The sequence below is a fragment of the Vipera ursinii genome, assembly GCF_947247035.1.
Source record: "Vipera ursinii genome assembly, chromosome: 1".
In the NCBI taxonomy this organism is placed as follows: Eukaryota; Metazoa; Chordata; class Lepidosauria; order Squamata; family Viperidae; genus Vipera; species Vipera ursinii.
Genome location: NC_139512.1, coordinates 304034166 through 304051632, shown reverse-complemented (window position 1 = coordinate 304051632; position 17467 = coordinate 304034166). Strand labels below are relative to the sequence as shown.

General features: G+C 40.8%; 1 protein-coding gene across 1 annotated transcript in view; it reads right to left on the bottom strand.

Moving 5' to 3' along the window:
* Positions 1-17243, bottom strand: part of PARP1 (poly(ADP-ribose) polymerase 1) — a 39102-nt gene extending 21859 nt beyond the window's left edge. The window contains exons 1-7 of the mRNA XM_083349221.1: positions 16942-17243; positions 13082-13244; positions 12586-12704; positions 11989-12203; positions 8770-8866; positions 5997-6113; positions 1423-1599 (exon numbers count right to left, since the gene is read on the bottom strand). Of these exons, the coding sequence (XP_083205347.1) occupies positions 1423-1599; positions 5997-6113; positions 8770-8866; positions 11989-12203; positions 12586-12704; positions 13082-13244; positions 16942-17061 (1008 nt within the window). The 5' untranslated portion in view covers positions 17062-17243. The remainder of the gene's footprint in view (positions 1-1422; positions 1600-5996; positions 6114-8769; positions 8867-11988; positions 12204-12585; positions 12705-13081; positions 13245-16941) is intronic.
* Positions 17244-17467: the final 224 nt, after the last annotated feature.

Below are 17467 nucleotides of genomic sequence, written 5' to 3'. Positions count from 1 at the left end.
CCTTGGTTTCAATATCCTGAAGCTATATTGTTTTATCAAATGATTGTCTCTTGTAAGTTTTATTCTTTTACATTAGGGATGGAAAACACTTGGGTTCCAGCCATTCTGAACTAAAACACCCAGTAGTAGCAATGTATTATTTTATATCAGTGTAAAGAGGGCATACATAACTACTCTTCCTATCTGAAACTATGATTCTGCTTCACCATTTCACTATTTTGAATATATCCCTAGTTGGAGGATCTCTAAATTGATAGTAGGCAGCTTTCAACCAGTTACAGACTGTGCTTTAAAAGAAGACAGAACAAACTTCAAGGGCAGCAATGTTAAAACAGTGCTTTACTTTCACAGCATGAGGCATGTCTGAAATGGTATAGGGTTTCCTGCCTGAGCAGGGGGTTGGACTAGATGACCTCCAAGATCCCTTCCAACATTTTTATTGTTGTTGTTGTTGTTGTTATTATTATTATTTTGCCTTTTATTTTGGGAAAGGGGGAGGCAAGTGAAAAAAACATGCCCCAAATCATGAAGCAATCTGGGGATGTTATGAGCGCTGCAAAAATGGTTGCTAGGAATGATGAAAGCTGTGGTCCAATAAATCTGGAGGTCACTGATTTTGGCGAAGTTGCTGCTTCCATAGGTATTAATAATATGCATCTCAAATCTTTCGTTTTAAATTTACATCTATTAGAGTGATACCAACTGACAGATCTCAAGAGTATTAAGTCACAAACTAAACAAGGCCCGTAAACCAATTAAGCAATACTGCATAGTACACTTCATTTGCAGGGCACACGGACAGTTCTCCAACAATCTCATCGTATGACTTTATCCCCCACCAATCCTCTTTAACCAACAGCTTCTTGGCTAGAGTTCAGAGGCAAAATCATTTTATTTGTTCATTAAATTTGAGGAAGGGTAGGCCAGGGGTAGGCAACCTTGGCTCTTTTATGACTCATGGACTTCAACTCCCAGAATTCCTGAGCCAGCGGAATTCTGGGAGTTGAAGTCCATGAGTCATAAAAGAGCCAAGGCTGCCTACCCCTGGGTTAGGCTCATCACATTAGGCTCAGACTTAGCAAGCCATGTTCTTTGTCAACAATGGAAGGCAACCTTGGGTGATAAATGTGCAAAAGCTGCCTTCACTTCCTTGACTTCCCTTTCTTGCTGTAACTGGGGGTAGGAGCGTGCGAGAGAGTGAGAAGAGGTGGCCTAATCTTTCCAGGTCCATATCCACCTTTTCTTTAGAAAAGGAGAAAGGGCTGAGAGAGAGTAAGTGTCCCAGAGTTTTGGCAGAAGGACTTCAGAGCGAGAAACGGAAAAAAAAAACAGAACAGAAGAGTGATGTTTCTCAGAATGAATGTGTTTTCTCCCTTATACAACATGATAACAGCAAGGGGGTTAGCAGGACTCACAACCTACCTTTGGGATTTTCCATTCTTTCCTGCTGGGTGTTTGTGTCTTGGAAACACATTTGGTCCAACCTGTGATATACCCTGTGCAGTAATACGCATTGCTCTTGAACACAAACTGCCCTTTGCACTCTTCACAGGGAAGCAGAGCTCCAAAAGCCATCCCATCTGCAACACGGTCCAAGATCTGAAGCAATGAAAAAATAATAATAAAAGTACAGGAAATGAGTCGTGTCCAGTGCCACAGAAGCCTTATTTGGAGTATAGGATGTCAAACAAATTTCAAACAGAGCTCTCTCCTAAAATTATAGGAGTCCCTCCTCTTCATCCAACCTCTACTCACTGAAAAGTTGCAGTGGCCAAGAAGCCAGCAATAAACTACAGAACGGTTCCCAGGAGTCCCTTACCTTATTGAGTCTTAGTTTCTCTTCTGACTAGGAAGGACAGCCCTGGAACTGGGCGAAGAAAAGTGAGAGGCTCATTTAGATGTCAAACTGAAGTTTCTCCCAGCTTGCTTTAGCAAGATGATGTACAAAACTATCTTTTAGAGTTAAAATATACAGAAGTAAAGCAGCTGACTCACTTTGGTGGCTTCTGCAAGTGTTGCATTACAAGTATAGCACTATAACCTCTATCAACATAGGCATAAAAGAATCCCTATGAAAAATGCACACATTTCATGCACACAATCCCTATGAAAGATGCACATCTTAAGAAAAGAACCCAATATAAAACTGTCAGCACATCTATGAAGATGCACACTTGAGATACATTGTTCAATTCTGGCTACTCTATGGAAAAAAATGGTTTTGGAAAATTGCTGCGGTTATTTTAAAGTGCAGGAAAAGTAACAAAAATTAAAATTTGGGGAGGCTGCTGAAATAATTGCCTTATAACTGTTTTTCTCTTTTCATAATTCTAGATCCTAAGTCACTCAAATTAAGCCAAATGGTGAGATATTTATGGCAAAGAAAAAATACAAAAGTTTTTTTTTCTTTTATGCATCAGTAACAACAAAATCCTGAACCACAAAGTGCCACTCACTTCAACAACTTTATGAAGGAATTACATCTATTAATGGGGGAATGGCATAAATAGCTTATGTGTTCTTCCCAATACCGAAGGCTCTATGCATCTCAATATTGTTTGTTGGAAAATATAAGGGCAAGGATACTACACAATGGTTTGCTTGTGTGTTTCTTACAGGCATTGCACTAACTAGTGCTAGAACAGAATCTGAATTAAACTGGCCTTTGGTATAATTCTGACAGTCACTGCTCACAAAGAGCACGAACCTGTGCTTCAGGTTACAGCAATCTATGGTCACAGAAATGAACCTTTTTAATTGTCAAAGTACAACCATGTATACATTGAGATTGTCTGAGCCTCAAGGGTCACATGCTAATACTACCCCTAATCTGTTTATCATCAGAACTATATGACAAAATGCAGCATTATTCTCAATTGCATCAGGACCTTCCATATTATAAGAACTTAGCAGAAGCATTGAACTGTTTCATAACCCTTTCTGACTCTTTAATTCTACTCTATTTCTGATACCAGGTCTTTCCCACAATTATTTAAGATATACTTACAGGTAGCAAAATGGAAAAGGCCAGCGTATAGCAGAATTTAATATGTGGCTAAAGGAGTGGTGTAAAGGAGAAGGCTTTGGTTATATTAGTCACGATGTCTGTAGCTGGTCCAATGAAAAAATGTATAAAAGAGATGGTCTCCATCCATCCAAGAAAGGGACTGACTTACTTGGCAATAAAATCACAGCTTTTCTGGAGGAACATTTAAACTAAACAATGGGGACAGTGAGTTGATACAGAACATCACTGTCCCGGCAATCTAAGAAAATAGGGGAAGCCAGGCACCACACAAGTTATGCAGCAAGTAAACATAGGGTCAGTCATAAAGGACTCAAATGTCTATACACTAATGAACAGAGTATGAACAGTGAGCAGGGTGAACTAGAAATTCAGGTAAATGAGGGTGGATATGATATTGTTGCCATTACGGAAACATGGTGGGATGAAAACTACAAATGGAACACATAGCTAGAGGGATTTAAACTATTTAAAAGAAACAGACTAAACAAAAGAGGAGGTGGAGTTGCTCTCTATATAAGAAATAACTTTATCTCTACAGAAATAGAGCACAACAATGACGAAAACTGTAAACCTGAATGCATTTGGGTCAATATAAAAGGGGGGGAAATGACATTGCCATAGGTGTATACTATAGGCCGCCCAACCAAACAGAGGAAATAGATGAACTTTTTGCTAGTCAGCTAACTAAGGTATGTAAGAAGCACATCACAATAGTAATGGGGGATTTTAATTACCCTGATATCAACTGGGAGACAAACTCTGCACCAAGTGGAAGATCAAAGAGATTCCTGACAAACCTAGCAGACAACTTTGTCTCCCAAAAAGTAGAGAAGGGAACTAGGGGATTAGCCATATTGGATTTAATTCTCACAAACAGAGATGAAACGATAGAAAATGTCGAAGCCACAGGAACTTTGGGGGGAAGTGATCATGCAATATTGGAATTCAACATTCTGGAGACACAAGCAATAGAACACAGCCAAACTAGAGTCTTGGACTTTAAAAGAGCTAATTTCAATAAACTTAGAGAGACCATGGGAAGAATTCCATGGATGAGAATCCTAAAGGGGAAAACAACTCAAGAAGCTTGGGAAATTTTGAAAAGTGAGATAATAAAGGCCCAGTCTAGTACAATACCAACAAAGAAGAAAAATAACAGCTCTCAAAAGAAACCAGCATGGCTGCATAAAGAACTCTCTGATAAATTGAAAGATAAAAAGGACAAGTATAAGAATTGGAAAGAGGGGCACATAACTATGTCAGAATATCAGCAAATAGCCCGTGCCTGCAAAGATGAAGTGAGGAAAGCTAAGGCTCAAAATAAACTAAGGCTTGCAACCAAAGTCAAAAATAACAAAAAATGCTTCTTTCAACATATAAAAAACAAGAAAAAAGTTAAGGAAATGATTGGTCCATTAGTGGGGGAAAGTGGCAAGAAGGTGACAAGCAATAGGGAGAAAGCAGAACTATTTAATTCGTTTTTTGCATCTGTCTTTACACAAAGGGAAAAAACAGTCCAACCTACCCAAACCAGTGCCATAAAAAACAGAATAGAAACGCAAGTTAAGATAGGCAAAAAAAATGGTAAGTGAACACCTGTCCAGCCTAGACATGTTCAAATCACCAGGACCAAATGGATTACACCCCAAAGTTCTCAAGGAACTGGCAGACGTGATCTCAGAACCACTGAACTATATTTTTCAAAGATCCTGGAGCACTGGGGAACTACCAGAGGACTGGAAGAGAGCTGATGTAGTTCCCATATTCAAAAAAGGGAAAAAAATAGATCCAGGAAACTACAGACCTATCAGCCTGACCTCAATACCTGGGAAGATTCTGGAAAAGATAATCAACAACAAATCAGCGAACACCTTGATGCAAACAAAGTCATCATGATGATCTTGGCAACTGTTCCCAAGTGCAAACAGGCTGCTAAGGGCGATGGAACATAACATTTTACAATAATTAGAAATTCTTTAGAGTGTCAAGTCATAACTTTGAACAGTCATTAATTGTAGGATAAGAACTACCTATATTGGCAACAGACTGCCTTTAGATGGCACCCTTGCTTCCTAATTCCATACCCTTTTATCAAAACCATTAAAGCCACCCTAGAAAGTTAAATTTCATTATAAGTAGTCCTTACTTACCAATGGTAACTGACGCTAGGAACAAAATTGGTAAGTGATGCTTGGGTACAATATCATGTGACCATGCTGACTCAGGACAGCAGTTCTGGCAGCCCTTGTTGCCATTATTAGGTGAATCCTGTGGAGTTGCAACATCTCACAATCACATGATTGCCATTTGCAATTCCTGCCAGCTTTCCTACTGACTTTGCTTGTCAGAAGCTGGCAGTGAAGGTCCCAAAAGGCAATCAGGTAACCATGAGGATGCTGTGACAGCTGCAACTATGAGGGCCCATTATCAGTCATTCTCATTCAGTGCTGCTATAACTTTGAATAATTGCTGAATGAGTGAATGTTAAATACCACTTGTGTTAATATGCCAAAGCCATGTCTACCTGAGTGCTTTTATCTTATTAATGAAATGTATATAAGGCCACCACCCGACTCCATAACCAAGATGGGCAGCGTGCAACACTAAAACAAAGGAAGATGAATGATGCATATTCAAAATAGAATAAAATAGCCAAATCAACAGAAGAGGATAACAAGCTAAGGGGATATAACATAGTCCTATGAGAGGTTTGCTACCCACCCTAGGCCAAAGGCTAGGCCAAAATATTTTTAAGCATCTTTTGACGGAGACAAGTTTAGATCCATGTAGATCTTTGGGTGCTGCAGACATTCATCTCACTTCAATTAAATTTGCATGAGCAGTAATGTTTAGAAAAAGCTCAGTGTCTTTGTATATGCATGCTCAAATAGATAAATACAAAATATTCTTCTTCTTTCACTTCCCTCACTTCCACACAATATGTCAAATAAAATGGAGCTCAACTCACAGCAGCTTCCCCAGAAGGAACTTCTTGCTTGTTGGCTATCAGCAGCTCCTTTAAGTCATTGGTAGAACAGGCTGTCTTCAACTCATCTTTCATATTCCAAATCAGTTCTGTCTGATCCTGTAAGTAAAAAAATGTGCAAACTATCACATTTAAGCTCTTTCCAACACCATTCTACTAAGAATAGTAAGAGGCATGAGTAACAGGTTTATAGAGCAGACTAAGTTTATATAATTTATTTATTTATTTTTATTTATTTATTTATTGAACTTATATACTGCCCTTCTCCCGTAGGACCCAGGGCGGTTCACAAGGCAATTAAAACAATATTACAATACAAAAGTTAATAACAATTAAAATAGATTCAATTATCCTTGACTGAAAATCTAAAACCCCTATAACTCTGATTAAAAACCCAATTACAATAAGTTAAAAATTAAAAATTCTCAGTCCTGGCCGGAAAGCTCAAAGAGCCAGATCTTCAGGTCCCGGCGGAACGAACGAAAATCAGGGGCAGTCCTGAGCTCTACGGGTAGCTGGTTCCAAAGGGCAGGCGCGCCCACAGAGAAGGCCCTCCCCCTGGGTGTCGCCCGCCGGCAATCCTTTGCCGGCAGCACCCTGAGAAGGCCCTCCCTGTGGGAGCGCACTGGACGAAGGGAACTTGATGCCAGCAGCAGGTGTTCCCTCAGATATCCTGGACCCAAGCCATTTAGGGCTTTATAGGTCATCACCAGCACCTTGAATCTCACCCAGAGGGCAACCGGAAGCCAATGCAGCTCGCGGAGCAGAGGTGTTACATGGGAGTATCGAGAAGCTCCCATCACAACTCGCGCAGCTGCATTCTGCACCAGCTGAAGCCTCTGAGTGGTCCTCAAGGGCAGCCCCATGTAGAGAGCATTGCAGTAGTCTAACCGGGAGGTCACGAGCGCATGAGTGACTGTGCGCAAGGCATCTCGGTCCAGATAGGGCCACAACTGGTGCACCAGGCGAACCTGGGCAAAAGCCCCCCTGGTCACGGCTCCTATATGATCTTCAAAACTGAGCCGCGAGTCCAGGAGGACACCCAAGTTGCGAGCCCTATCGACGGGGGGTAACACCTCACCCCCCATCATTAAAGATGGAATAGAATGATTCACTCGAGATGCCTGTACGCACAGCCACTCAATCTTGGCAGGATTGAGTCGGAGCCTGTTTCTCCCCATTCAAACCCGAACCGCCTCCACGCAACGGGACATCATGTCGAGGGCATCACTGAGTTGCTTTGGGGTGGAAAGAAAAAGTTGGGTATCATCGGCGTACTGATGATACCCCACCCCAAAACCACGGATGATCTCACCCAGTGGCTTCATATAGATATTGAACAGGAGGGGAGAGAGGACCGACCCCTGAGGAACTCCACAAACGAGAGACCTCGGGGCAGACCTCTGCCCTCCCGTCAACACCGACTGCGAACGGCCCAAGAGGTAGGAGGAGAACCACTGTAAAAGAGTGCCCCCCACTCCCAACCCCCTGAGACGTCACAGCAGGATACCATGGTCGATGGTATCAAAAGCTGCTGAGAGATCTAATAAGACTAGGATAGAGGAACAACCCCTGTCCCGAGCCCACCAGAGATCATTCATCAGCGCGACCAATGCCGTCTCCGTGCTGTACCCGGGCCTGAAACCCGATTGGTACGGGTCAAGATAATCAGTTTCCTCCAGGAACAGAGGAAGCTGATGCGCCACCACATTCTCAACAACCTTCGCTAAAAAGTGAAGGTTGGAGACCGTACGATAGTTATTCAAAATAGCTGGATCCAGGGCAGGCTTCTTGAGAAGGGGTCTCACCACCGCTTCCTTCAAAGCGGTGGGAAGGACACCCTCACTCAAAGAAGCAGATATCACTGCCTGGAACCAGCCTCGTGTCTCCTCCCAAGCTGAATAAACCAGCCAGGAAGGGCACGGGTCCAATAAACAGGTGGTAGAGCTCAGCCTCCCCATAATCCTGTCCACTTCCTCGGGAGTCACAGGATCAAACTCAGTCCAGATAATACTCTCAAGACCGCTCAATTCTTCCCCATCAAACTCTGCCCAGTCAGAGTCTAAACCGGTCCGAATCTGAGCAATTTTGTCTGCCAGATGCTGGCTAACTTCTTCGGCCTGCCCCTGCAAGAGCTCCTCCATCACCTCCTGAGAAAGGAGGGAACGAGTTACCCTAAACAGGGCGGCCGGGCGATTATCTGCGGACGTGATGAGGGCGGCGAAGTAATTAGACTTCGCTGTCCTCATCGCCGCGAGATAAGACCTAGTGAAAGATCTTATTTGCAATCGGTCAGATTGTGCCGTTGTTTGTATTTCTACATGAAATATTATTTGGATGATGGTTCAAGAAACAAGATGTAAGAGATTACTCCTAGATACTTAGAATAACCAGGATATTTCAGGCTAGCATCTTCTCATTGAGACATGACTTGCAGTTAAGTCAAGCTACCAAAATATGAGACTAGTTCTAAATAAAAGTTGGCAACACTGTCAGCTCCTTCAGTATCACATTCCACTTACTTCAAGCATCCTTCAGGGTTAAACCATATTCAGATCAGTGACAATGCAGAACATAGCAGTCGATTTTACTCTTAGGGCAGGGGTAGGCAACCTCAGCTCTTTTATGACTCATGGACTTCAACTCCCAGAAGTCCATGAGTCATAAAAGAGCCGAGGTTGCCTACCCGTCTTAGGGTATTCAACCTCATCAAAAGATACTTTAAATGAAACTAATTAGTCATAGCAAAACAAACCTTTAACAGCTTTTCCTGTTTCAATGATTTTTCTTTCTCCTTCTTGGATCTCTTTTTTGAGATCACATTTGCATCCACCTCATCTCCCTTTCTCTTTCTGAAAAGAAATAATACATACAGTCTGCTAAGGAGAGTTATTTAAAGGAATTTCCCCAATTTCTTTTAAGATGGATAAGATTAATTCGGTATACAATTGAGCAAGTGTATACAGTGAGTTTATATAGTATACACACACACACACACAAAAATATGCATAACACAAAGACTCCTACCTACCTTTCTTTTAGAAGCTTAAGATGATGTATCCCTTCTTCTCGCTTTTCCCAATTCTGAACCAGAACCTACACTACATTGGCTCTCAGCTTATGTTCAATACAAGTATTAGCATTTCACTAAAGAATAGAGATTACACAGAAAGGTTGACTGGTACCAATGCACTGCAGCAACCCTGAACACCAGCAAAAGGAAAGAGGCCTCAGCAAATTAAACCACACTGTGGTTTGTAAAACAATGTTTTATGGGTTTAAAAGGTTAAGAAATTCAGCTAAGCACAAAGTAACCACCATGTTTCATTTCTAATAAGGGAATTTTTTTTACACTTTTTCTTCTTCTGTTAGGCAACATCCCTTGTGTAAAAGTAGTGAAAACGTGGTCCAGAAAGTGGCATCTATCTTCCAGTGTTTCAACTGTTACAGTAGCAAATTTCCATCCTGATCAAAATGTTTAGAGTCGATACTGTCGATACTGAAAACATAAGTTTTTAATTTTACAAAAAAACTAACGAGATCTAGATTTGAGTCTGGGTCCAGATTTTGCATCTAAAACAATCAACATTTTAACTAGTATTGAAGTGATAATAACCTGTGGTTACAGATAATAACTTTGATGCTTTTTTGGGTTCTAAATCCATATTTCTTTGTTTTTTCCTGAAATCATTAATGGGAAATCCATCCTTACGTGAAATAATGACTGATCATCAGTCAACTTTCACTAAAACTATATAACCATTGGGTACATTTGTCAGGTAATGCAACTTTCTGTGGAGCTTTGAGTTTTGAATAGACAATGATCCTTCAGAGTAAGCAGTGGACTTAGACTTGACAGAATTATGTGATTCACAATAATTTCAGGTTTATATTCTGAAAGTAGTCATTTGAGCTTTCAGAAAATTTTTATGTTTGCAAGAAGCAAGAATTGAGGCATTGGAATTACTACCGTGCTTCCCCGAAAATAAGGCTCTTTTATTAATTTTTGCTCCAAAAGACGCATTAGGGGTTATTTTCGGGGAAATACTGTACTAAATTTTTCCTTCTGACTGATGATCTTAACTGGGGCTTATTTTGGGGGTGAGGTTTATATTACGACTCATACTGCGGCTTTTTAGGGAAACACAGTATTAGGTTCTTAAGAAGGAAGTTTTGAGAATGATAATGTATAGGGCATTTGCTACGTTAAAATGCTTCCTTCTTTTACTGTTCCCGTCAGAAAGACTATATCTCTTGACACTTATTTGGTGTGTCTGTGTGTGTGTTGGTGTATGTCTGTGTATTTGTGTTAACATTTTATTTTTATAGCAGCAACCCTGAAATAACTCAAACAACTGCTGTTAAATCTACTGCATGAAGTCATTTTGAAAAAAGCAAAATGGGAAATTTGATAGTAGGGGGATTTGGAATTAAATGGTCCTAAGAAAAACATTCACTTAGTAACCTATTTCAGAATCTTCTTCATTCTACTTTTTGCTCTGTGCCATTATTTTCACTTTTCAATTCTCTGTAAAAATTGGTAAATAATCTTCTGTCTCTTAAATTTGGGCATGATCCCAGCGCATTCACTGAGGAGTTAGGGTTAGAATTAAGGAATTCGCTTTCTATTGCAGTCTCCTTAAAAACAGGAGGAATAGAAATAGAAGGCAAAAAAGAATATAGCATGTAGATGGGGAAAATCCAAAAGGATCTGGGAACTTTGTTAAAAAGACAGTCAAACACTGTAATCGATTGTAACTCCTACTTCTCATGCAGCTATAGAAGACTGGCTGATTTTTTTGCTTAAAAAAAGTTACATAGAGCATTTTATGAAAACATATCCCAAAGCACAGATAAATGGACAATTGGAAATAAGGTAAAAATAATTTGAAAGCTGTTGTATCATAAAACAATATTAATACATTAACAACAAATGGAATAGACGGATAGCAACAGAGATTTAAAAAGTCCAGATAAACAGGTCTGTCCTATAGTTATGCTGAAAGTTAGTAAAATTCAGTGCCAACCATACCCAAACTGAGACTGAATTCCACAACTATGTATGAGGAATGCCCCCTCTTATGTTGCTGCATTATACAGCACCCTCACAAGATCCTGGGTGACAAGCAAATTCAAATGCTCCATCATGTACCTAGGTCCTAAAATATATACATTTTGTATGTCATTCTAAGAACTTTGCACAAACTGGCATCTGGTGCAATATCTTCAGAATAGATGTGACCCATTTTTGTCCTCTTTAGCAACCTAGCCTCAATGTTTTGCACTTCCTGCTGATTATGGACAAACCTCCAGGGTATACCCAGGTACAATATGACCTGGTTGTTTAGAATAGTAAAAAATGAGAAAGAGAAGGAAAAAAAATAAGAAGAATTTAAGCTAAACAGAAAACAAATAAATATCTACATCAGCTATCTAGGCAAAAGGGTATAGATTATTTACACCAAAGAAACCGTGCTTCTGCATTTAGAGTCACTTTGGGTAGCGAGATGGGCAGCATATAAATTTAACAAACAAATATTCTCATGTTTCAAGCAGTAAGATGGAATAAGCAACTTGTGGCCCACAAACTCCTTACCTATGGCTTCAGAAGCCACTGTAATGATGCTGCTGTGGTTTAGTAATTGAGAAAGTTGTTATTTCCTACCATCTTGTAGAAAGCAACATATACAAATAGTGTGTTAAGTAGGCTTGTCGAAGATTATTTTTAAAAAATCCTCTTGCAAAAACATTAGAAAATATCTTCATCTTTGAAAGCGTAACATCTTTAAAAGCTTAATGCATTTACTAGCTAATCTGCAGCTATCCCCTCCACAATAGGTCACAACTGGAGATCTTCCATAGCCAACGTAAGAAAAGACCAGCCACACTGGTGTTTTAGAAGAATCTGTCATAAAACGATTAAAATCAGGGCTCAGCAGCATGGCATGCACCTTTTTCGGCATCGTCTACATACCCTTCATTCTTGACAGATGGTAGCTGCTTCTTTAGAGTTTCTTTGTCTTCTGCCTTCAGGAGCTCAAAGCCCTGGATCTGAGAGGCATTAAAAGTAGGAAGAAAACCCAGATTTGTTCTGCGGCTACTGAAACATTCAAGATGGTACCAATTGTCTATCATCCCCAGCTGTGGCTTTTCAGCGAGCACCATTTTCTTTGAGATTCTGATCTGACCCTGGGTAAAGAGAAAGAGAAATTAGGAACAAACTCACAAACAAACAAAACTAGGCAATTGCCTGCTAAGGTTACAAGACAGGACTTTAATATTTCAATTCAGAATAATGCATTTTGGGTTTTCTTCGCTGTTTCTGAAAGTTAAAGTCAGCGTTTCCAAAAGACACATTAATAGGAACTTTGTTTCTGAAATAAAAATGGAATGAGTCCCCATTCTAAACACTTCGGGTGCCCTGGTTTTGAACAGCTCACAGCACTGTAGTGGACGATGGTCTGGGGGTGGGACCCCTGCTGTAGAAAACATTTCTGCCATTAAAAACAGTGTTTGTGTATCTTTGTGTGAATGTCTACATCTTTACACACAGAGCTGTACATACGTCTACCTTTTCTATCTTTCGTTCACAATCTTTGCAAGTACTTCTATTGGACTTTGCATATTCTGCTGCAAAATCATGTAAACTTTTTTCACGTTTGCCACCTTCCTCTTGGCCACCACCTTTGCCTAAAAAAAGAGAAAGGAATAATTTCTGCTTTAATGAATCCCCTGGGACAACAGAAATAAGATAAATAAATCAGTTACTTTTGCTCAGTAATAAACATTAAGAGTTTCTGAGAACCAGTCTACGAAAGAGAAATCCTTGGTTGCAATTAATGTTTTCTAGAACATGCAACAATGATCCTGGAGGGCGACAGCAATAGTAATTCACTGAATTGCTTCCAAATAATTTCTTAAGCAATTATATTTTGGAGACCTTCTAACATTTCTCCACTGATAAAAGTCTGTTCCCAACATAGATATGACAGGCTTCTTAACCTGCTCAAGTTAGTGGTTCACCTAATAACTATTTCTCTTTTTATCACTAGTGAGGAGTATCTTACCTGCTGCAGCTCCTCCACTTTCTATGTGTTTTTTTATTTTTTCCTGGTCTTCCCAACGCAGTTCTGAGAAGCCATCCAGATCAGCGTGGGAGAGCAGCTGAGTTCGTTTCCAGAAACAAGAATAGTGGTGCCAGTGAGGTACTTTGCCATCAAACATAGGGGACTGAAAAGAATGAATCAAAACAGCCAGGATTATGGATCTCATAAACCTCTGCTTAACTACATACTTCCAATTTGATGAATATGTTTACTGACAAATTAAAGGGACACCTATGGGATTTCCCCTTTCAGGACTTAGAGCGGAGGTCGTCATGCAACATCTAGAGGCCATAGCACTTCCACAAAAACAACGGAAAATATGGATCAGATACGTAAATGACACCTTTAGCATAATAAAAAAAACCAATTAGACAATATTCAGAGAACCATCAAAAAGATTTTTAAAGGAATCCAGTTTACTAGAGAAGAAGAAAACAGCAACTTGCTACCCTTCCTGGACATCCTGATCAGCAGAGACCACAATGGCAAACTAAAAACACAAGTCTACAGAAAAAAACACACATACTAACCAGGTGCTCCACTACCAAAGTAACAACCCAACCTCCCACAAGAGAAGCTGTGTGAGGACTTTATTTAGACAAGCCCATACACACTGCAGCAACCTGGAACAGCAGAAAAGGAAAGCAGAGCATCTATACAAGATATTCCAATAAAATGGATATCCACGCAACTTTATCAAAAAGTCCCTGACCACTCAACACAATAAAACACAACCAACACAAACCCTAAAAAGAATTACACTGCCATATATCAAGAATATCCCAGAAATCATCAACAGACTACTACAATCACATGGAATCAGCATAGCACACAAGCCAACTAAAGCCCTTCAAAACATCCTAAGCAGACCAAAAGACCTAATAACCGCAGAAGAAAAAACAGAAGTCATCTACAACATACAATGTAAAAACTACAACTACCACTATGTAGGACAAACAGGCAGAAGACTGGCAGAATGCATCAACAAACACCAACTAGCAGTCAAAGACATGATGAAAATTCTTTAATTTCACAACATATAGACAGATTTAACTATACTTTCAATTGGGAAAATGCGACCATCCTAGCCAAGTCCAAAAATGCCAGTGAACTTCTAGAAGCCTGGCACTCTGACGAATCAGCCATCAATAGACACATAGACATTAACACCTATAGACTATGCAAAAGGGATTATCACCCAGCCCAAAAAGGAACAAAAAGATCCAAGCACCTCTCCACCAGCAATCAGCACCCAGATGCAATCAGCACCCAGATGAGCATAGATTAACTCCAAGGTTAACAGACCAATCAAGTGAATACCTCAATCAAGAAAACTGCCAAAGAAGCCAACAGCAAACAGCCTAATCAAAGAATCTTTAAGACTACCCACACCAACACTGACAGGTAAGAGACTGACAGCAAACAGCACTCCTTACTAGCATTGATGATGTTACCTAGTTTGAGTAATAAAACATCTGCAAGAAAACAAGCAAGCTCAGAGAGCATCAAGGACCCCTCATGATTTTATAGTATTGCATCTATATTATCATAAATTTTAGAGTTTTATTTTTTAATATTGTGAGCCACCCAGAGTTACTGCGTGGCAAGATGGATGGATAATACATTTTATAAATAAACAACTTATGCCCATCTATGAGTACTGTTTCCTTTTCTATAACTTCTCACATGCAGTTATTATCAATAGGTTTGCTTTTCAGATTTCCACAATGTCCAGAAGTAACTGCAATTCCTCTATTCCTTTTGCTTCCTTCTGCCCCAGCTTTAATAAGACTTTGTAGATGCAACACTGCCTACACAGAACTAAAGTGCTTGTTTAAAATTTTAGGCTACAATTAGCTACTGATTAAAAATCTCATTTTTCCTAACCAATCTCTTCCCAACCATTGCATGACCTTCCAACATTATTATTATTATTAACAACAACAATAAAGTTGGAGTGATCTTACAGAATCCAAACTAGCTTCTTATGGCCTTTCAATGGAATAGCTCCTGTCTTTGGATTACAGTTAGACCAGTCATATATTCCTTCAGCGGATGAAGCACATGCAGTATCAACTGGAGGTCAATAGGAACCTTGATAACAATAGAACCTGGATCCCAAAGTTCCCAGAGCCAAATAAATATATGACATCTCTCACTTTCCCTAGGTCAGGGTTAGGACACACCATCGAATAGTGTATACCTGATATATTTGTTTTTATATACCGGTACTTTTACATCTTATTGTGTATGGATCACTGAATTGCAATAAAGATGTTTGAGGCTGAACTTCCGGATTAAGAGTACAAGGCATTTAGGGGAAGAAGCCTGTGAATCATAAATATCAGTATATCAAAGCCTAATCTAATTTGGCAGTCGCAATTTTCTCTTTCAAAAGCATTTTATTAAAAATAAAAATGGATAAAGCAAGTTGTGAAGACATTTCATAACAATGAATCAATGAAAGGCAGAATGGTAGCTAAAAATAAGATGAATTTGTCCTGCAGTTGTTGCTAACAGATTTACATGACTGAAGACTTCACTAAACAAAAATCTATTAAATAGTACTGTAATAAATAATACAAGTTAGTAGGCAAATGTACAAGTAATCCAACAAAATGGTTCCATGATCACCATTTCCCCCCATTTTAAAGAACTTCCATTGCTACCAAATTTCAGTTTCTTTCATAATGCAGTCTTCAATATGGAATGTCATTAAACAGTGAATAGGTGTTCCATTTTGGGGCAGGGTTTTTTGGTTGTATTTGAGAGGGTAGGGCCCATAGAATAACTCAGCATGCACAACTACATCCAGCAGTAGTTTTCTGTAGCAAAGTTTATCTACACGCCAAGAATAAGAAACTTAAATCATCTTCCTGTTCCGCTGCTACCAGTATTACATCTAAAAAGCTGCTTGCTCTCTGCCTGACCTACTTTTCTAGGTAAGAAGTTATGAACAAAATGCTTTTGCATGCTCCTCAGAGAATGGAAAACAATACACATTCCACAACAAGAGATTTTAAGACATTACACCATGTACTATCATTATTATCTCATTTATTTGATTTCAGCCTATTGCAATCAAGCCGTCTTTAGCGAGTTATAAATTGTCAGGATTACCAATTACATTGTTTCATTATTATGTCGAATGGAATAAAATCCACGAGTTTATTGCCAAAAACAGTACCAAGAAATGGAAGAATGCAGTATTGCTTGGCTAAACAAACAGGGTATTGGACCTGGTTGTGATTTCTCACATGAAGAACAGCCACCAGCGGGGAAAAAAGGGTGATATCCACCGCCCACTGCAGGACGAGCAGCTGAACCTAATGGCCGTAATGGACAACGTGGGAACGGACGAACGAACTACTGTCATCTCAAATTTGCCCACTCAGACGCAAAACCCCAAGAACTTCCTCCAAAGTGAAAAGATAAGAGGCATGCAGCTTAAGGCGGGCAGATGGTAGCTCTGCCAGACAAATTATTTGGAACTGGCACCTCTGAAAGATCCTTACAAGAAACGAAGCTATGCACGGAAAGGGCGGTTCCTCCTGCGCTGCGCTCCGCATCTTTCAGCCGGTCAAGGGACCCACCGGTGGCACGTAGCAAAAGCGGAATCGAACCGATTCCGTGGATCAGACGCAAAGGCAGCAGCGGCGAGAGGGTAAACAGATGGACCGAGGGGGCGACCACAAAGACGATTATTGCCCGCAGGCAACGTGGCGCTCCCGGGCCTGGGTGGCCTAGGGTGAAAGCCTTGCAGAGCTTGGCTTAAGACTCTGAAGGCTTAGAGGGGAAGCAGCGTCCGTCCTCGCGAGTACCTGCACCATGATGGCCAGGCGGAGCGAGTCCTTGGCGATGTTTTCCTTGCATTTCTTGCAGGAAGCCCGCCCGCTCTTGGCGTACTCGGCCCGGTAAAGCTTCTCCGCGGGCTCCGCCATGGCCACCCCTCTCTACCAGGACGCCCCCAGGGAAAGCTGCCCGCCGAGTCTCGAGAAGGAGGCGGCAAATTTCTGCTCTCTGCGGTTGCAACGACGGTGGCGGCGCCAAGAATGCGCCGAACGCAGAGTGCGTGATCCAGCCCAGTCCAAGCGCCTCAGCTTCAGCGATTGATTAGCCTCGCCTCGCCTCGCCTCGCCTCGCCTCGCTGTGGAGCACTTCGAAGCCAGCCCGGGGCGATGGATTCGTCTGAAGAGCCAAGATTCTAGCGAGGGGGACGGGAAACCCTGGCGCCTGAGAGAAAACCACGCGGTCGGGGATCACGTGCTCAGGGGGCTTTCCTCTGCTCCGGGCCTTGCTTGGAATGTGTTTGCAGAGCCCCCTGGAGTTCCCCGGCTGCTAGGAACG